At 44.8% G+C, this 22,271-nt stretch overlaps 1 protein-coding gene across 2 annotated transcripts in view; it reads right to left on the reverse strand.

Moving 5' to 3' along the window:
* The window catches only part of LOC123995702 (MAM domain-containing glycosylphosphatidylinositol anchor protein 2-like), a 423,303-nt gene that overhangs the window by 108,720 nt on the left and 292,312 nt on the right, over positions 1–22,271 (reverse strand). For both annotated transcript variants that reach the window (XM_046299372.1, XM_046299371.1), the window contains exon 11: positions 12,204–12,352. In XM_046299372.1, the coding sequence (XP_046155328.1) occupies positions 12,204–12,352 (149 nt within the window). The remainder of the gene's footprint in view (positions 1–12,203; positions 12,353–22,271) is intronic.

A 22,271-nucleotide genomic window follows, 5' to 3' on the forward strand; every position in this document is an offset into this window, starting at 1 on the left:
CTTGTCCCTGTGCTCCCCATTCTGTTCGTTTCCCTCTGCTGGTCTTATTGGGTTCTTTCCCTCTTTCTATCCCTCTCTCTCCCCCTCCCCCTCTCACTCTCTCGCTCTCTCTTCTCTCTATCGTTCCGTTCCTGCTCCCAGCTGTTCCTATTCCCCTAATCATCATTTAGTCTTCCCACACCTGTTCCCGATCCTTTCCCCTGATTAGAGTCCCTATTTATTCCTTTGTGTTCCGTTCCTGTCCCGTCGGTTCCTTGTTTAGTATTCACCATGCTGTGATTGCGTTTCGCCCTGTCCTGTCGTGTTTTTGCTGTGATTGTGTATCGCCCTGTCCTGTCGTGTTTTTTGCCTTCATCAGATGCTGCGTGTGAGCAGGTGTCTCTGTCTACTACGGCCTGCGCCTACCCGGCGACCTGCAGTCTGTGGCCGCTTCTCCAGTTATTCCCCTCTACAGACTAGAGGATTTCTGTTATTCCCTGTTTGGACTTAAATAAACTCTGTTTCTGTTAAGTCGCTTTTGGGTCCTCTTTCACCTGCATGACAGAAGGAACCGACCAAGGAATGGACCCAGCGACTTCAGACGCTCGTTACACTGCCGTCGAGATCCAAGGAGCCATGCTCGGCAGACACGAGCAGGAATTGTCTGCTGCTCGCCATGCCGTGGAGAACCTGGCCGCTCAGGTTTCCGACCTCTCTGGACAGTTCCAGAGTCTACGTCTCGTGCCACCTGTTACTTCCTGGCCTGCCGAGCCTCCAGAACCTAAGGTTAATAACCCACCTTGCTACTCCGGGCAGCCCACTGAGTGCCGCTCCTTTCTCACGCAGTGTGAGATTGTGTTCTCTCTCCAACCCAACACATACTCTAGAGAGAGAGCTCGGGTTGCTTACGTCATTTCACTCCTTACTGGCCGGGCTCGAGAATGGGGCACAGCTATCTGGGAGGCAAGGGCTGATTGCTCTAACAAATTCCAGAACTTTAAAGAGGAGATGATTCGGGTTTTTGACCGTTCAGTTTTTGGTGGGGAGGCTTCTAGGGCCCTGGCTTCCTTATGCCAAGGTGAACGGTCCATAACGGATTATTCTATTGAGTTTCGCACTCTTGCTGCCTCTAGTGAGTGGAACGAGCCGGCGCTGCTCGCTCGTTTTCTGGAGGGACTCCACGCAGTGGTTAAGGATGAGATTCTCTCCCGGGAGGTTCCTTCAGATGTGGACTCTTTGATTGCTCTCGCCATCCGCATAGAACGACGGGTAGATCTTCGTCACCGGGCTCGTGGAAGAGAGCTCGCATCAACGGTGTTTCCCTGCTCCGCATCGCAACCATCTCCCTCCTCTGGCTTTGAGACTGAGCCCATGCAGCTGGGAGGGATTCGCATCTCGAATAAGGAGAGGGAACGGAGGATCACCAACCGCCTGTGCCTCTATTGCGGAGTTGCTGGACATTTTGTTAATTCATGTCCAGTAAAAGCCAGAGCTCATCTGTAAGCGGAGGGCTACAGGTGAGCGCAACTACTCAAGTCTCTCCATCAAAGTCCTGTACTACTTTGTCGGTCCACCTACGCTGGACCGGTTCGGGTGCTACATGTAGTGCCTTGATAGACTCTGGGGCTGAGGGTTGTTTCATGGACGAAGCATGGGTTCGGAAACATGACATTCCTTTCAGAGAGTTAGAGAAGCCTACGCCCATGTTCGCCTTAGATGGTAGTCATCTTCCCAGTATCAGATTTGAGACACTACCTTTAACCCTCACAGTATCTGGTAACCACAGTGAGACTATTTCTTTTTTGATTTTCCGTTCACCGTTTACACCTGTTGTTTTGGGTCATCCCTGGCTAGTATGTCATAATCCTTCTATTAATTGGTCTAGTAATTCTATCCTATCCTGGAACGTTTCTTGTCATGTGAAGTGTTTAATGTCTGCCATCCCTCCCGTTTCTTCTGTCCCTACTTCTCAGGAGGAACCTGGCGATTTGACAGGAGTGCCGGAGGAATATCATGATCTGCGCACGGTCTTCAGTCGGTCCCGAGCCAACTCCCTTCCTCCTCACCGGTCGTATGATTGTAGTATTGATCTCCTTCCGGGGACCACTCCTCCTCGAGGTAGACTATACTCTCTGTCGGCTCCCGAACGTAAGGCTCTCGAGGATTATTTGTCTGTGTCTCTTGACGCCGGTACCATAGTGCCTTCTTCTTCTCCGGCCGGGGCGGGGTTCTTTTTGTTAAGAAGAAGGACGGTACTCTGCGCCCCTGCGTGGATTATCGAGGGCTGAATGACATAACGGTTAAGAATCGTTATCCGCTTCCCCTTATGTCATCAGCCTTCGAGATTCTGCAGGGAGCCAGGTGCTTTACTAAGTTGGACCTTCGTAACGCTTACCATCTCGTGCGCATCAGAGAGGGGGACGAGTGGAAAACGGCGTTTAACACTCCGTTAGGGCATTTTGAGTACCGGGTTCTGCCGTTCGGTCTCGCCAATGCGCCAGCTGTTTTTCAGGCATTAGTTAATGATGTTCTGAGAGACATGCTGAACATTTTTGTTTTTGTCTATCTTGACGATATCCTGATTTTTTCTCCGTCACTCGAGATTCATGTTCAGCACGTTCGACGTGTTCTACAGCGCCTTTTAGAGAATTGTCTCTACGTAAAGGCTGAGAAGTGCTCTTTTCATGTCTCCTCCGTTACTTTTCTCGGTTCCGTTATTTCCGCTGAAGGCATTCAGATGGATTCCGCTAAGGTCCAAGCTGTCAGTGATTGGCCCGTTCCAAGGTCACGTGTCGAGTTGCAGCGCTTTTAGGTTTCGCTAATTTCTATCGGCGTTTCATTCGTAATTTCGGTCAAGTTGCTGCCCCTCTCACAGCTCTTACTTCTGTCAAGACGTGTTTTAAGTGGTCCGGTTCCGCCCAGGGAGCTTTTGATCTTCTAAAAGAACGTTTTACGTCCGCTCCTATCCTCGTTACTCCTGACGTCACTAGACAATTCATTGTCGAGGTTGACGCTTCAGAGGTAGGCGTGGGAGCCATTCTATCCCAGCGCTTCCAGTCTGACGATAAGGTTCATCCTTGCGCTTATTTTTCTCATCGCCTGTCGCCATCTGAGCGCAACTATGATGTGGGTAACCGTGAACTGCTCGCCATCCGCTTAGCCCTAGGCGAATGGCGACAGTGGTTGGAGGGGCGACCGTTCCTTTTGTCGTTTGGACAGACCATAAGAACCTTGAGTACATCCGTTCTGCCAAACGACTTAATGCCCGTCAAGCTCGTTGGGCGTTGTTTTTCGCTCGTTTCGAGTTTGGGATTTCTTACCGTCCGGGTAGCAAGAACACCAAGCCTGATGCCTTATCCCGTCTGTTTAGTTCTTCTGTGGCTTCTACTGATCCCGAGGGGATTCTTCCTTATGGGCGTGTTGTCGGGTTAACAGTCTGGGGAATTGAAAGACAGGTTAAGCAAGCACTCACGCACACTGCGTCGCCGCGCGCTTGTCCTAGTAACCTCCTTTTCGTTCCTGTTTCCACTCGTCTGGCTGTTCTTCAGTGGGCTCACTCTGCCAAGTTAGCTGGTCATCCCGGTGTTCGAGGCACTCTTGCGTCTATTCGCCAGCGCTTTTGGTGGCCGACTCAGGAGCGTGACACGCGCCGTTTCGTGGCTGCTTGTTCGGACTGCGCGCAGACTAAGTCGGGTAACTCTCCTCCTGCCGGTCGTCTCAGACCGCTCCCCATTCCTTCTCGACCATGGTCTCACATTGCCTTAGACTTCATTACCGGTCTGCCTTTGTCTGCGGGGAAGACTGTGATTCTGACGGTTGTCGATAGGTTCTCTAAGGCGGCACATTTCATTCCCCTCGCTAAACTTCCTTCCGCTAAGGAGACGGCACAAATCATTATTGAGAATGTATTCAGAATTCATGGCCTCCCGTTAGACGCCGTTTCAGACAGAGGCCCGCAATTCACGTCACAGTTTTGGAGGGAGTTCTGTCGTTTGATTGGTGCGTCCGTCAGTCTCTCTTCCGGGTTTCATCCCCAGTCTAACGGTCAAGCAGAGAGGGCCAATCAGACGATTGGTCGCATACTACGCAGCCTTTCTTTCAGAAACCCTGCGTCTTGGGCAGAATTCGCTTCCTTCGTCTGCTACCGGGTTATCTCCGTTTCAGAGTAGTCTGGGTTACCAGCCTCCTCTGTTCTCATCCCAGCTTGCCGAGTCCAGCGTTCCCTCCGCTCAAGCGTTTGTCCAACGTTGTGAGCGCACCTGGAGGAGGGTGAGGTCTGCACTTTGCCGTTACAGGGCACAGACGGTGAGAGCCGCCAATAAACGCAGGATTAAGAGTCCAAGGTATTGTTGCGGCCAGAGAGTGTGGCTTTCCACTCGCAACCTTCCTCTTACGACAGCTTCTCGTAAGTTGACTCCGCGGTTCATTGGTCCGTTCCGTGTCTCCCAGGTCGTCAATCCTGTCGCTGTGCGACTGCTTCTTCCGCGACATCTTCGTCGCGTCCATCCTGTCTTCCATGTCTCCTGTGTTAAGCCCTTTCTTCGCACCCCCGTTCGTCTTCCCTCCCCCTCCCGTCCTTGTCGAGAGCGCACCTATTTACAAGGTACATAAGATCATGGACATGCGTTCTCGGGGACGGGGTCACCAATACTTAGTGGATTGGGAGGGTTACGGTCCTGAGGAGAGGAGTTGGGTTCCGTCTCGGGACGTGCTGGACCGTTCACTCATCGATGATTTCCTCCGTTGCCGCCAGGATTCCTCCTCGAGTGCGCCAGGAGGCGCTCGGTGAGTGGGGGGTACTGTCATGTTTGTCATTTATTATCATGTCTTGTCCCTGTGCTCCCCATTCTGTTCGTTTCCCTCTGCTGGTCTTATTGGGTTCTTTCCCTCTTTCTATCCCTCTCTCTCCCCCTCCCCTCTCACTCTCTCGCTCTCTCTTCTCTCTATCGTTCCGTTCCTGCTCCCAGCTGTTCCTATTCCCCTAATCATCATTTAGTCTTCCCACACCTGTTCCCGATCCTTTCCCCTGATTAGAGTCCCTATTTATTCCTTTGTGTTCCGTTCCTGTCCCGTCGGTTCCTTGTTTAGTATTCACCATGCTGTGATTGCGTTTCGCCCTGTCCTGTCGTGTTTTTGCTGTGATTGTGTATCGCCCTGTCCTGTCGTGTTTTTTGCCTTCATCAGATGCTGCGTGTGAGCAGGTGTCTCTGTCTACTACGGCCTGCGCCTACCCGAAGCGACCTGCAGTCTGTGGCCGCTTCTCCAGTTATTCCCCTCTACAGACTAGAGGATTTCTGTTATTCCCTGTTTGGACTTAAATAAACTCTGTTTCTGTTAAGTCGCTTTTGGGTCCTCTTTCACCTGCATGACAGTCTGTGCCTCCCGCAACACAACACCACTCTCAACTATATCATATTCACCTTTTCAATGGAATCTAAGAATATCAGTAGAGCGTTATTCATCCTTGAGGCTGATTTTATGCTATAATACCCAATGATAGTAGCCACTGCTAAACTACATTCTTCCGTGGGACACCCTGCTGCAACAGAAATCTTTACCCAATGCCGCTGACTAAGTTTTTCAAACTCCAAACCTCCAGAAGTGGCCATTGCTAGCAGCCCCTCCCGCTGGTTGCTCCCTCGAGAAAACCAACCTCAACTGTCCCACCACCCCTATACGTGCTTAGTTATATTGAGACAGTATAACCTTACAACAACCAAATCCCTCAATATACACTACTGTTCAAAGTTTTGGGGTTTGAAATGCCCTTGTTTTTGAAAGAAAAGCTGTTTTTTTGTCCATTAAAATAACATCAAATTGATCAGAAATACAGTGTGGACATTGTTAATGTTGTAAATTACTATTGTAGCTGGAAACGGGCTGATTTTCTATGGAATATCTACATAGGCCCATTATCAGCAACCATCACTCCTGTGTTCCAATGGCACGTTGTGTTACAGTAGCTAATTCAAGTTTATCATTTTAAAAGGCTAATTGATCACACTGTATTTCTGATTAATGTGATGTTATTTTAATGGACCAAAAATGTGCTTTTATTTAAAAAACAAGGACATGTCTAAGTGACCCCAAACCTTTGAACAGTAGTGTATATGCATTTATAGACACCGAAACCCAATAGAGTGAAAATAATTCCAGTCGCTCCCACAATCACTCCAGAGAGAGAGAGAGAGAGAGAGAGAGAGTAGAAGGAGAGAGAGAGTAGAAGGAAAGAGAGAGAGTAGAAGGAAAGAGAGAGAGTAGAAGGAAAGAGAGAGAGAGTAGAAGGAAAGACAGAGAGTAGAAGGAAAGAGAGAGAGTAAAAGGAAAGAGAGAGAGTAGAAGGAAAGAGAGAGAGGGGGAGAAGAGAGAGGGGCCAGAAAGAGAAAGACAGAGAGGAAAGAGGGTTGTATTTTCTCGTAGAGTATCAGTTGTAGGATAGCAGAGACCTGGAAAAGAGGATTGTAACAGCTTCTGCATCACAATTAGTCACCATATGTCTGTGTGAATGTTTGAAGCCAGGCTAGAGAGGGAGAGGGAGGAGAGAGGGAAAGAGAGTAGTGATAGATGAGTTTGTAATGATGCAATGTGTGTGTGTGTGTGTGTATACGTGCGTGTGTGTTTGTTAGGCCAGAGACAATTAAGTAATTAACTAGAGTGTGTCTGCTCTGTAATTACCGACTGAGAGTTGTCATTAAGTTAGGTTCACAGGTAAATCTGCTTTTGTCTGTTATTGATAATTGTACACAGGCTGTAACTGCTTGCGCCAACCCTTTTAATTTACACTCTACCACAGAGTACAAAAGGCACCTCTGCTAATTGGCATGAATTGGAAGGGTTCGGGATGAGAGTTGAGGAAGTGTGTGTGTGCGTATATGAGTGCCCAGGAGCGTTTGTGTGTGAGTGTGCATGCATGTGTGTGTGTGCGTGCATGTGTGTGTGTGCGTGTGTGAGGAAGTAGTAACTGCTGTTAACGGCAGATGGAGGCCTTAAATGCCAATCTTGGCTTCAGAACCACTCTGCCTCAAACTGACTGAGCAAATGGAAGCTGATGAATCCATCTTTCCACCATCAGGGAACAGAATTCTCTTTTAAATAATTAAATCGAACTACAATTGCTCATTACAGAACCCGTTCACTATTTGAACGTTATTTCCAACAATGGGTCTCTGTTCGACTTCCTTAAGTTTGGTATTTCTGTTTTATTTCCCCATTATTGTTTGTTTGACTCGTTGCCACTTGACGCAATTATTATTTTCTGCTTATGCCATTACCTTTCACTCAAAGTGTTTGTTAAGAGGGAGTCAGACAGAGGCAGAGTGTCTTATCACATGTAAGTTCACTTGACTGCAGCAACAATTTGTGGGATTTGCACGGGAACTTTAAGAATCAGAGGAGTTGCTCAAAGAGAGGAGCGGGAGCAGAGTGAAACGTAGGACAAATCAAAGTGGCTTCGCAATATTACGAGAGAGAGGGAGAAAGAGAGAGGGAGAGAGATAAAGAGAGAGAGATAAGTAGAACGAGAGGGGGCAGTGAGAGAGAGGAAGGGGGACAGAGAGAGAGAGATTGGCTGCATGTAATTAGTCTGCTGCTATTGATCTGTGTTGCTCCTCACCCTGCGTACTGATCCAACACTGACTGACAGATCAATTGACTCTGGAGGAGGAGAAAGAGAGGGAGAAAGAGAGACAGAGCAGAGTAAGAAGGAAAAGACTGTCATTGCCTCATTGCAATGAATGAGAGAAGGAAGGAAAGAGAAAGAGAGAGAGAGTAAAAAGGAAAAGGCTTCCTTGCCTTGAAGTAGTGAGTGTACAGAAGCAGGGCCAGAAGGGAACAGGCAGGCAGGCAGGCAGGCAGGCAGACAGACAGACAGACAGACAGACAGACAGACAGACAGACAGACAGACAGACAGACAGACAGACAGACAGACAGACAGACAGACAGACAGACAGACAGACAGACAGACAGACAGACAGACAGACAGACAGACAGACAGACAGACAGACAGCAGCCAAGGTGATCTGTGATTCTGCGTTGTACTTCTCCTCACTCCTACGTTCCTTCCTTTCAACTACGGTTTCACACTGTCTCTCCTCAGCCCGACCGTCCGAGCTTGCCCGTCCGCCTGTCTGTCCAGGCCCTAGCCGATAACAGAGAGCCATTCATTACAGAGGCATAAAGCCCACCAGCCCTCAGTATTAATTCAAAGGCAGCAGTGAGGGGGACTGATAATGATTCTGTGGGAATGGAAGAGGAACAGAACAGAACAGGTGTAGTATCCGCTGGTCTGCTCTGGCTATAAATAGCAGGTAGAGGAGAGGAGGACTGGTGTGTAGGAAGAGTGTGTCACGACCTGACCTTAGAGCTTTTTATGTCTCTATTTTGGTTTGGTCAGGGTGTGATTTGGGTGGGCATTCTATGTTCCTTTTGCTATGTTTTTGTATTTCTTTGTTTTGGCCTGGTATCGTTCTCAATCAGGGATAGCTGTCTATCGTTGTCTCTGATTGGGAACCCTACTTAGGTAGCTTTTTCCCACAGGGTTTTTGTGGGTAGTTACTTTCTGTTTAGTGTTTTCACCTTACAGGACTGTTTCGGGTATTCTCTTGTTTATTTTTGTTATAGTGTTCAGTTTTAATAAATCAAGCATGAACCCTTACCAAGCTGCACTTTGGTCCGATGATTCCTCTTCTTCCAATGACAAATACCGTTACAGAGTGGTCCACGTGCCAACGCTTTCATTACTGCACCACTGTCTCAGCGCGCCCCACTCAGTGTCCTACCAGGGTTATCTAAGCATTTATTTATTTATGAAGGGGCCTCTTCTCCTACATCCCTTCCTCTCACTCTCCCTCTCCTGCTCTTCTATGCTCCCTCTCTTCTCCTTACTCGTTCATGTTCCATCGATTTCACAATCACCAAGAGGGATGAAATCAGAACGCTCATCGCAAAGGAAGAAAATTGGAAAAGTAAAAAAGGGTCAAGATCATTTCTTGGCTGACGAAACATGAAGGAGAGCATCACCCAGATGAAACATGAAGGAGAGCATCACCCAGATGAAACATGAAGAAGAGCATCACCCAGATGAAAGGAGAGGCTCACCCAGATGAAACATGAAAGAGAGGCTCACCCAGATGAAACATGAAAGAGAGGCTCACCCAGATGAAACATGAAGGAGAGGCTCACCCAGATGAAACATGGAGAGGCTCACCCAGATGAAATATGAAAGAGAGGCTCACCCAGATGGAACATGGAGAGGCTCACCCAGATGAAATATGAAAGAGAGTCTCACCCAGATGAAACATGAAAGAGAGGCTCACCCAGATGAAACATGGAGAGGCTCAACCAGATGAAACATGGAGAGGCTCACCCAGATGAAACATGGAGAGGCTCACCCAGATGAAACATGGAGAGGCTCACCCAGATGAAAAATGGAGAGGCTCAACCAGATGGAACATGGAGAGGCTCACCCAGATGAAATATGAAAGAGAGGCTCACCCAGATGAAACATGAAAGAGAGGCTCAACCAGATGAAACATGGAGAGGCTCACCCAGATGAAACATGGAGAGGCTCACCCAGATGAAACATGGAGAGGCTCACCCAGATGAAAAATGGAGAGGCTCAACCAGATGAAACATGGAGAGGCTCACCCAGATGAAACATGGAGAGGCTCACCCAGATGAAAAATGGAGAGGCTCACCCAGATGAAACATGGAGAGGCTCACCCAGATGAAACATGGAGAGGCTCACCCATATGAAACATGGAGAGGCTCACCCATATGAAACCTGGAGAGGCTCATCCAGATGAAACATGGAGAGGTTCACCCAGATGAACATGGAGAGGTTCACCCAGATGAAACTTGGAGAGGCTCACCCAGATGAAACATGGAGAGGTTCACCCAGATGAAACATGGAGAGTCTCACCCAGATGAAACATGAAGGAGAAGTAAATGTTACCGATAAACTCCTTCTTAACCTCTTCTCAGCATATGCCTCCTGTATCTAAGAACACAGCAGGTAGGGAGGCCAAGGATACCCAGCCTAGTTGAGATGAGGGGGGGAGTGGAAAGAAAATATATTCTCGCTAACAACGATTTTCTGCTTGCAAGGTAGGAGATAAAAACCACAAAAGCAAAAGAGTGCAGACAGGAAGACCTATTTCCTTATTTCTTTCTCTCTCCAAACAACAGCAAAACAGATTAGAATGTTAATGTGATTGCTGAATTACTGTGGGCCCATTTTAGCACCGGCACAGAATTAATCTGTGAAATTGTGAAAAGGACCAGTTGAATGCCAGCGAAGGAAGAGTGAATGTATCTTCCTGGCAAGGGCTCAAATAACAGCCTGCCTGGCAAGCAGGAAGCCGGCGTATCGTTGGCTCCCACGATGGATGAACGCGTCATGCGAGCACATCCTCATTTATTACCAAACAAGCCGATCGAGATCGTTGACAGAAAAAAAATTGCGGTACACAAACATGCTCAGTTTTAATGTGTTTTTCAAGTGTAAATTCCTGACGGGGTGTAGAAGGAAACAAATATGGAATTATACTAACAGATTAGAACGGCAGGTATAAGACTCACTCAGTTTGGGCAGAGATCAGAGGTCAGTTCGGAAGGCTTTACTGTCGCCTGTAATGCAGTTGTTCTGAATAAGAGCTTCTTCTGAACCGATAAAGGCCAACAGAAACTACAACATACAGTCCTTAAAGCAATGTCTGAATACAGTATCTTCCTTGAATGGTGGTGATTATTGTGATCAAGCCTGACATGACCAACAGTTTCCCAGCCCATCAACAGACTGTGTAGAGACCGAGCCCACATTACTATATGTTGTGAAAGTCAATGCCTGCTGTGACCATAAGGAGGGAGCCACTTTGTCACAGTAGGGTATTATTATGGGTCAAATAAAAGAGGCCACATATAGTGGCATCAAGCCTCAGTTTAACCACGCTACCAACATGCTAATGTTGTGAAACGTTTGAGGCAAAGACACATAGAAGCTAGGCACAACAGTGTTCACATGGCTATGTAGCTGAACCTTTTACCTAACAACACAATAGACTACTACAACCAATACAACTAGCAATACCACAAAGTACAATACAACACTACTATAATCCACTCTGGGACAATTCAGAAGGCATCACCGCAAGCACACTACAAACGCCCACTAGACTGGATGGATGCTTAATTGGGTGATACAACAGTTGCTGTAGAAAACGTTTCTTGACAGGGGAGTTGTCTTTCACCACGATGTAGGAAGTGTGAGACTGAGAGAAAGAGAAATCAGACAAGGAGAGAGAAAAAGAGAACCAGAGGGAGAGAGGGCGGCAGCGTAGCCTAGTGGTTAGAGCGTTGGACTAGTAACCGGAAGGTTGCGAGTTCAAACCCCTGACCTGACAAGGTACAAATCTGTCGTTCTGCCCCTGAACAGGCAGTTAACCCACTGTTCCCAGGCCGTCATTGAAAATAAGAATGTGTTCTTAACTGACTTGCCTGGTTAAATAAAGGTAAAAAAAATTAAAGGATGAGAGAATAAGAAATTGTGAGAGAGTGAGGAAAGAGAGAAGGATTGACATTCTTAAAGTAGCCTGGGACGACCACAAATCAATGCTGACTGTTATCTGAAGCCTTTCCTCTATCTGAAGGTCCAACGGCTCCCACTCCTTTCTCCACAGGGTGCTCTCTCTCCACAGGGTGTTCTCTCCACAGGGTGCTCTTTCTCCACAGGGTGCTCTTTCTCCACAGGGTGTTCTCTCCACAGGGTGTTCTCTCCACAGGGTGCTCTTTCTCCACAGGGTGCTCTTTCTCCACAGGGTGTTCTCTCCACAGGGTGGTCTCTCCACAGGGTGTTCTCTCCACAGGGTGCTCTTTCTCCACGGGATGCTCTCTCTCCACAGGGCCGATGGAGCCATCCAAGGAGAACAAAACGAGTTGAGAATATCCAGAGAGCCTCTATGTCCATGACGTTTATTCCTGCTATTTTCTCTATCATGTCATTCTTCTGTCATCTGTAAAGGCCTTTTTACGTCCAGGGTTGGGGTTAGGTTCAGCAAACACCTCCACACACACACACACACACACACACACACACACACACACACACACACACACACACACACACACACACACACACACACACACACACACACACACACACACACACACACACACACGCACACACACACACACACACACACACACGCACACACACACAAACTTCTACCTGGCGTATGCCGAGGCGGTAGGCCACGATGCGATCCACAGCGTTGGGATTCATCTGGGTCCACTGCAGTTTGAAGCCATAGACTCTAGGCCGGTTCTGCCACAGCGGACTGTACGTGTCGTAGTAGAACTCTGGAGGATACGCTTTCCCTGTAAACACAAACAAACATTTACAACGAATGAAATATTATTGTATTTCAACTTCCACTATTCCGCTTTATCTGTGGCATCAAGGGAGTAAGGAACCCAAGCCATATGTGACCGACCATATGTGGCCATACGCCTAGTTTCCTGAAACAGGTCACATATGTACCAGAGATACTGAATCAAGCTAAATAAGAGGGCCATGTGAATTGCTGTAAAAAAAGTAGACCATTGTAAAAATAAAAATAAACACATACTGCACATTGTCGTTTTTCTTTCAAGTTGCCAAAATGCAAACAAGTCATGTTGACTATTAATCCACAAAATTGCTGCAATGCATCAACCATGAGAGTTGCCTCAGTATTTTTTGAAACTGCACTGTTGGTTAGGGGCTCGTAAGTAAGCATTTCACTGTAAGGTCTACACCTGTTGTATTCGGCACATGTTCAAACTTTGATTTAGCCTGTTTTTGACCCGTTTGATAAGGAGTCAGTGGTGTTCGTTCTTTTGTACTGATGGAAACTTGTTTTCACAGAAGTGTGTCGATCTTTCTCAGATATTTTGTCAATAAAGCTGTTTCCTTTGATGGAAGCCACAAGGTCAGCTGTGTTATTGTCAGAACAGAAAAAAAGTGCTGTAGGGAAGAGTAGGGTAAAATTGAGCCAAAGGTTTAGTTTAGTCACCCTTGTTTCTAGGAAACCATATGCAAAATGAATCATTTCTACTATCTGAGCAGCTAACCGATCACTGCAGCTGTACATAGTCCATCTGTAAATAGCCCACCCAATCTACCTTCCTCACCCCCATACTGTTTTTATTTTATTTACGTTTCTGCTCTTTTGCACACCAGTATCATCATCTGCTCATTCCAGTGTTAATCTGCTAAATTGTAATTATTCGCTCCTCTGGCCTATTTATTGCCTATGTCATGCCTTTTGCACACACTGTATATAGACTTTCTTTTCTCTACCGTGTCATTGACTTAGAGGCTCTCTGGACAATTTCGGCAGATCATTTTAGAAAGAAAGGGTCCAGATTGTCTAGCCCGGCATTTTGTAGGGGTCCAGATTGTGCAGCTCTTTCAGAACATCAGCTGACTGTATTTTGGAGAAGGAGAAAAGGGGAAGGCTTGGGCGAGTTGCTGTGGGGGGTGCAGTGCTGTTGACCGGGTTAGGGGTAGCCAAGTGGAAAGTATGGCCAGCCGTAGAAAAATGCTTATTGAAATTCACAATTATAGTGGATTTATCGGTGGTGACAGTGTTTCCTATCCTCAGTGCAGTGGGCAGCTGGGAGGAGGTGTTCTTATTCTCCATGGACTTTGGGTGTCCCAGAACGTTTTTGAGTTTGTGTTGCGGGAAGCAAATTTCTGCTTGAAAAAGCTAGCCTTGGCTTTTCTATCTGCCTGTGTATATTGGTTTCTAGCTTCCCTGAAAATGTGCATATCAAGAGGGCTGTTCGATGCTAATGCAGAACACCATAGGATGTTTTTGTGTTGGTTAAGGGCAGTCAGATCTGGAGAGAACCAAGGGCTATATCTGTTCTTGGTTCTACATTTCTTGAATGGGGCATGCTTATTTAAAATGGTGAGGAAAGCATTTAAAAAACAAACAGGCATCCTCTACTGACGGGATGAGATCAATATCCTACCAGGATACCTCGATTAGAAAGGCCTGCATGCTGAAGTGTTTCAGGGAGCGTTTGACAGTGATGAGTGGAGGTCATTTGACTGCTGACCCATTACGGATGCAGGCAATGAGGCAGTGATCGCTGAGATCTTGGTTGAAAACAACAGAGGTGTATTTACAGTTGGTTAGGATGATATCTATGAGGGTGCCCGTGTTTACGGCTTTGGGGTGGTACCTGGTAGGTTCATTGATAATTTGTGTGAGATTGAGGGCATCAATCTTAGATTGTAGGATAGCTGAGGTGTTAAGCATGTTCCAGTTTAGGTCGCCTAGCAGCACGAGCTCTGGAGATAGATGGGGGCAATCAGTTCACATATGGTGTCCAGAGCACAGCTGGGGGCAGAGGGTGGTCTATAGCAGGCGGCAACGGTGAGAGACTTGTTTTTAGAGAGGTGGATTTTTAAAAGTAGAAGTTCAAATTGTTTGGGTACAGACTTGGATAGTAGGACAGAACTCTGTAGGCTATCTTTGCAGTAGATTGCAAAACCGCCCCCTTTGGACATTCTATCTTGTCTGAAAATGTTATAGTTAGGGATGAAGATTTCAGAATTGTTGGTACTAAGCCCACTAACTGCACTATTTGTGACGTAAATTGAGTATGTAGTACGCTTATTGGTCATAGCATGGATAGAGTTAGTATGCTAAAAGTTTCCAGATGTCGTACTACATTTGCCAAAATACGAAGTATACATGCAGTGCACACTATTTCCGTACTTTTAGGGCTCTTAATGCAATTCTTCAGGAAATGACCGTGGCTTTACAGCGTTTTATGATTTGAAGAAAATGGCGGAAAATATGCAGCGGAAGTCCGACGAGAGCGGAAACAAATGAATTGCTTTAACTAATTATGACAAATGTTTAGAAAATGTTGAGCAATGTAATAAAGTAATGACTTTACAAATTATTTACGCTACACGTTATGTTGGCTGACTGTGTTGGTTATGCTATCCTTACAAACCGCCTAATAATACATTGAACTTGCCAGTATATTATCGATATGCTATCTAACTACCCAGCATTTATTAACTTGATTATTCACGTCATTCTTAGCTTAGTGGTATAGTCGTTGTGCGTCAATGGAAATAAATTAGCTCTGGCTATCTACTCAGAATAGTCTCGTCTGAGAGCACCAGCCATTAACATGAGCCCGTCCTCCCCAATTAAAGTGCCACCAACCTCCTGTGCTATGTATGGTGGGCTGAAGTGGGCTGCTTGATATACAGTATTCAATATTTAAAGAAGAGACAGATTATCTAAAGACAGTGTAACACTATTCTCCCCAGAAATTTGAAACTGTTCAAACAGCTACAGTGGGGCAAAAAAGTATTTAGTCAGTTCTCCCACTTAAAATGATGAGAGAGGCCTGTAAATTTGACGATGACAGACAAAATGACAGACAAAATTAGATTTTTTTCTCCAGAAAATCACATCGTAGGATTTTTTATTTATTTATTTGAAAATTATGATGGAAAATAAGTACTTGGTCACCTAAAAACAAGCAACCTCAAACAGTCACACTCCAAACTCCACTATGGCCAAGACCAAAGAGCTATCAAAGGACACCAGAAACAAAATTGTAGACCTGCACCAGGTTGGGAAGACTGAATCTGCAATAGGTAAGCAGCTTGATTTGAAGAAATCAACTGTGGGAGCAATTATTAGGAAATGGAAGACAAACAAGACCACTGATAATCTCCCTCGATCTGGGGCTCCACGCAAGATCTCACCCCGTGGGGTCAAAATGATCACAAGAACGGTGAGCAAAAATCCCAGAACCACACGGGGAGACCTAGTGATTGACCTGCAGAGAGCTGGGACCAAAGTAACAAAGCCTACCATCAGTAACACACTACGCCGCCAGGGACTCAAATCCTGCAGTGCCAGACGTGTCCCCTGCTCAAGCCAGTACATGTCCAGGCCCATCTGAAGTTTGCTAGAGAGCATTTGGATGATCCAGAAGAAGATTGGGAGAATGTCATATGGTCAGATGAAACCAAAATATAACTTTTTGGTAAAAACTCAACTCAACTCGTTTGGAGGACAAAGAATGCTGAGTTGCATCCAAAGAACACCATACCTACTGTGAAGCATGGGGGTGGAAACATCATGCTTTGGGGCTTATTTTCTGCAAAGGGACCAGGATGACTAATCCATGTAAAGGAAAGAATGAATGGGGCCATGTATCGTGAGATTTTGAGTGAAAACCTCCTTCCATCAGCAAGGGCATTGAAGATGAAACGTGGCTGGGTCTTTTAGCATGACAATGATCCCAAACACACCGCCCGGGTAATGAAGGAGTGGCTTCGTAAGAAGCATTTCAAGGTCCTGGAGTGGCCTAGCCAGTCTCCAGATCTCAACCCCATAGAAAATCTTTGGAGGGAGTGGGAAGTCTGTGTTGCCCAGCAACAGCCCCAAAACATCACTGCTCTAGAGGAGATCTGCATGGAGGAATGGGCCAAAATACCAGCAACAGTGTGTGAAAACCCTGTGAAGACTTACAGAAAACGTTTGACCTCTGTCATTGGGTATATAACAAAGTATTGAGATAAACTTTTGTTATTGACCAAATACTTATTTTCCACCATAATTTGCAAATAAATTCATTACAAATCCTACAATGTGATTTTCTAGATTTTTGTTTTCTCATTTTGTCTGTCATAGTTGAAGTGTACCTATGATGAAAATTACAGGCCTCTCTCATCTTTTTAAGTGGGAGAACTTGCACAATTGGTGGCTGACTAAATACTTTTTTGCCCCACTGTATATCTGTTGATTTCTAATAGCGATAGTCGAGACTGAGGTTAATGCTAACTGAAATGAAGCGATGCAGTGATCTGACAATATGAAGTTGAGACAACATGTATTAGAGCTGTCATGACTTATAAAGACTCAATGCAGTCTCCAAGACATATTTAATGTTCCCCAGAGTTGAGAGTGTAGCCCCACAGGCTGGGGAGGGTCAACCTACCAGTATTCTGTCTGAAGAGTGTGAACCAATCAGCAGAGTTTATCCCACAGGCTGGGAAGTGTGAACCAATCAGACCGCAGGCTGGTAGGAGTGTAAATCAATCAGAGGTCCATCAAATGTCTGTCATATTGGAAACAACTAACTTTTTTTGACACATCACATACGCTGCTGCCACTGTTTATGGTCTATGCTATTGCCTAGTCACTTTATTCCTAGTTATATGTACAGTGCCAGTCAAAAGTTTGAACACACCTACTCATTCAAGAGTTTTTCTTTATTTTTCTATTTTCTACATTGTAGAGTAATAGTGAAGACATCAAAACTATGAAATAACACATTCAATCATGTAGTAACCAAAAAAAGTGTTCAATCTAAATATATTTTGGATTTTAGATTCTTCAAAGTAGTACTGTACATATTTACCTGAATTACCTCGTATCCCTGCACATCGACTCGGTACTGGTATCCTGTGTATATAGCCAAGTTATTGTTACTCATTGCGTATTTATTATTACTTTTATTATTACGTGTTTTGTATTCTATTATTTCTCTATTTTTGTTCTCTCTCCATTGTTAGGAAGGGACCGTAAAGTAAGCATTTCACTGTTAGTCCACACCTGTTGTCTACGAATCATGTGACAAATAACATTTGATTTTATTTATTTAATGACCTGGATAACCTATTTATACAGAACATCAGGGTCAAAGCTCACTGGGCTAAATGTCTAGGCCCTCATTTATGGATAAAAGCGTCTGCTAAATGGCATATATTATTTATCAATGTTGCATATGAACAGAAATGTTTGAAAACCACGCGTGCAATCATTTCTCAGCAAAGTGTGGGATTTATCAATTTGTACATTTGTACAGCTGAAAACAGGTGTTCTGATTAAGGAAGCAATCAGTCTTTAGACTAGTTGAGTATCTGGAGCATCAGCATTTCTGGGTTCGATTACAGGCTCAAAATGGCCAGAAACAAATAACTTTCTTCGGAAATTCGTCAGTCTATTCTTGTTCTGAGAAATTAGGCGTATGTAGATATTCCATAACAAAATGTTTTTTAAATTAGCAGTTTCCAGCTTCAATAGTCATTTACAACATTAACCATGTCTAAACTGTATTTCCGATCAATTTGATGTTATTTTATAGGGCAAAAAAGTGATTTTCTTTTAAAAACAAGGACATTTCTAAGGGACCCCAAACTTTTGAACCGTAATGTATATTTGTTATATTTATTGTCAATATTTTTTTTTAGATGTGGTCCATGTCTGAATATGGTTAAGAATATAAAGCTTGACTTACCATCAGTTGGTGTGTCCGGTATTCCTTCAGGGTCTGGGAGAGGGTCCTCAGTATCACCATCACAAATGATGCCAGACACTGAGGTCTCTCCAATTATGCTGCCAATGCGCTGGTCCATAGCTGACAGTGAGATTCACTCTGCCCTCCTCCTGTTACATTTATAGCCCTTTTGTGGATCATCATGTTGCATTGCATGTTTTCAAATCAAACCATTTCTTTTTAATTTCATTAACTTTTCTGCACTCAGATGAGGCAGAATTTACCACAGCTCTAACCTGCTCCCAAGCAATATTTTTTCTCTATTTGTCAAGCCATTGTTGAGGGCTCCAAAAAGTATGGCTTGTTTTTCTTCCACTTCATTGATCAAAAGTTATATCTCTGCATCCGCAAAGTTTTTCTTTGTCTTCTTTCATTTCTCCATGCTGGCGAATAGAAATTAGTGACATTTTTTGCAGATTCAAAGGGAAAGGTTTGTGATCATAAATTATCCTTTAGGGCGGTTCTTTATGTAAATGAGACTTCACCTGCACTAGCACAGTGTTTTAGAACATGTCTGATTTATCAAGGCAAAATACTTACAGGTGTGTGTGTAAATAAAGAGTACGTGCAATTGATAAATACCAACTTTTTTGTACTTGCAAACATTCTACATTTTCTTCGTACGAGTTCATTTAGAAGCTTTTCTATGCAACATTGATAAATGAGGGGCCCTGGTTCACAAAATCTTGGCTTTAAGGCTAGTTTGTTGTTTTTCTTCTGTATTTGTCCCTTCCTCTTCTTTGAAGTAAGTGGTTTAAAAGTACATAAAGTCTGAAAATTAATAATTTAACTATTTACATGTTTAATTGCAAAACTCTCAATGCCAATTCCTGTGAAAAGTACAGTGAATGAGACAAAAGGTAAATGATGTGAAGCTTGAACTCAATGACTGCATATGGTACTGTACTTTCCCAACACAAAGACAATGTTGACTGTCCAATCAATCACTTCTGAGGTTAAGCCTTTCACTTTTACAATCAATCACTTCAGTTTCTGAAGATAGGTCTTCTAAACCAATCAACAAAATAATGATAAAAAAAGGTAGTATACTGCTTTAGGCGGAAATCAAGATTGCCTGTTTCTCTCAACCTCTCACTAGTTTGATAAATGATCATAATGACCTGAGATAATAAGTCACAATCTCTTCTAAACATGTTTCATCCTGAATCCTGTGACGATAAATCAGGTTAATGATGCTTTGCATTTGTTTGGACAGCCGATTGGAGATCACAAGCCTACATGGATAAAGCTGTTGAAAATACAATATTCTATTTCACACAAAAAAGACTAGCTCATTCATCAACTATATAAAATATTTCCGGAGAACAAGAGAAAGAAATCTAATGGGGCTAGAGCAGAATAATATTTGGGGAAATGTGTTTGGTATCATTTCCATAAAAACCTGTTCAGATACAGGAAGTGTATACTAATGGACTGAAATGTGCTATTTATCACGCACAGTTTAGAATTATGTTTTTTTTTGTGGCATTGTGAAAATATGGTTGTTTGGACTTTTTTCAAAGACATGAGATACAAAAACAATTAGATATCTAACCATCTCTTCTGTTCAGAACAGTATATACCATTTTGAGAATGTATTCCCCAAATTTGCTCTGCAATTGAGATTACTACTGTAGAATAAAGTTATGCGATTGTTCGTTATCTTTCTAGTGAACACAATTGTAGAGAAAATATGAAGAACTTAATACAATAAGATTTTACCTGGCAGTTGTGAGCTTAGTCCATGCTGGGAAATGTTGCAGAAACTCCCAGGGATAAGTATCTCTTTCTATCCCTCTCACCAATTTCATTCCTCTGTTATTTATTCCATGTTTTGTAGACATGTGGCATTGAAAGGTCATACACCCATCATAGAAAAGCGCTCATAAAAGGACATCCTGTATATTAATGCAATATAAAAAGTCAGCTTTGATCTAGAGGTGGATAAACCTGTTCCTGTTCCTGTCTGTCTGTCTGTCTGTCTGTCTGTCTGTCTGTCTGTCTGTCTGTCTGTCTGTCTGTCTGTCTGTCTGTCTGTCTGTCTGTCTGTCTGTCTGTCTGTCTGTCTGTCTGTCTGTCTGTCTGTCTGTCTGTCTGTCTGTCTGTCTGTCTGTCTGTCTGTCTGTCTGTCTGTCTGTCTGTCTGTCTGTCTGTCTGTCTGTCTGTCTGTCTGTCTGTCTGTCTGTCTGTCTGTCTGTCTGTCTGTCTGTCTGTCTGTCTGTCTGTCTGTCTGTCTCTGTCTGTCTGTCTGTCTGTCTGTCTGTCTGTCTGTCTGTCTGTCTGTCTGTCTGTCTGTCTGTCTGTCTGTCTGTCTGTCTGTCTGTCTGTCTGTCTGTCTGTCTGTCTGTCTGTCTGTCTGTCTGTCTGTCTGTCTGTCTGTCTGTCTGTCTGTCTGTCTGTCTGTCTGTCTGTCTGTCTGTCTGTCTGTCTGTCTGTCTGTCTGTCTGTCTGTCTGTCTGTCTGTCTGTCTGCCTGCCTGCCTGCCTGCCTGCCTGCCTGCCTGCCTGCCTGCCTGCCTGCCTGCCTGCCTGCCTGCCTGCCTGCCTGCCTGCCTGCCTGCCTGCCTGCCTCTCCAGTTCAACAAGCTATGAACCGTTTCTACTCCCCCTAATGTACCTACCCACCACCACTACCCATTTGATTTCAGTAGTTTATGAACATAATTCTATTTATAATCAAATCAACAACAAAAAAATCACAATCACATGGTTAGCAGACGTTAATGCGAGTGTAGCGAAATGCTTGTGCTTCTAGTTCCGACAGTGCAGAAATATCGAACAAGTAATCTAACAATTCCACAACAACTTCCTAATACATATGGATGAGCGATGGCTGAGAAGCATAGGCAAGGTGCAATAGATGGTAAAACATACATGTGATATGAGTAATGTAAGACATGTAAACATTAATAAAGTGGCATAATTTAGAGTGCATTGTATAAAGTGACTAGTGATCCATTTATTAAAGTGGCCAGTGATTGGGTCTCAATGTAGGCAGCAGCCTCTCTGAGTTAGTAATTGCTGTTTAGCAGTCTGATGGCCTTGAGATGGCCTTGAGATAGAAGATGTTTCTGGATCTCTGGGTCCCAGCTCTGATGCACCTGTACTGACCTCACCTTCTGTATGGTAGCGGTGTGAGCAGGCAGTGGTTCGGGTGGTTGATGTCCTTGATGATCTTTTTGGCCTTCCTGCTGTAGGTGTCATGAAGGGCAGGTAGTTTGCCCCCGGTGATCCGTTGTTCAGACCGCATCACCCTCTGGAGAGCCTTGCAGTTGAGGGTGGTGCAGTTGCTGTACTAGGCTGGGATACAGCCCGAATGGATGCTCAAGATTGTGCATCTGTAAAAGTTTGTCAGGGTTTTGGGTGACAAGTCAAATTTCTTCAGCCTCCTGAGGTTGAAGAGGCACTATTGCTTCTTCATCTCAACACTTTCTGTGTGACCAGTTTGTCTGTGATGTGTACGCCGAGGAACTTAAAACTTTCCACTTTCTCCACTGCTGTCCCTTCGATGCTGTTTCCTGAAGTCCACGATCATCTCCTTTGTTATGTTGATGTTGAGTGAGAGGTTGTTTTCCTGACACCACACTCTGAGTGCCCTCACCTCCTCCCTGTAGGCTGTATTGTCGTTGTTGGTAATCAAGCCCACTACTATTATGTTGTCTGCAAACTTGATGATTGATTTGGAGGCGTGCATAGCCATGCAGTCGTGGGTGAACAGGGAGTACAGGAGGGGGCTGAGCACACACCTTTGTCTGGCACCATTGTTGAGGGTCAGCAAAGTGTAGATGTTTCCTACCTTCACCACCTGGGGGCAGCACGTCAGAAAGTCCAGGGCCCAATTGCACAGGGAGGGGTTGAGACCCAGGGCCTCCAGCTTGATGATGAGCTAGGAGGGTACTATGGCGTTGAATGCTGAGCTGTAGTCAATGAAC

Source organism: Oncorhynchus gorbuscha, linkage group LG14 (assembly GCF_021184085.1).
Source record: "Oncorhynchus gorbuscha isolate QuinsamMale2020 ecotype Even-year linkage group LG14, OgorEven_v1.0, whole genome shotgun sequence".
NCBI classification, from domain to species: Eukaryota; Metazoa; Chordata; class Actinopteri; order Salmoniformes; family Salmonidae; genus Oncorhynchus; species Oncorhynchus gorbuscha.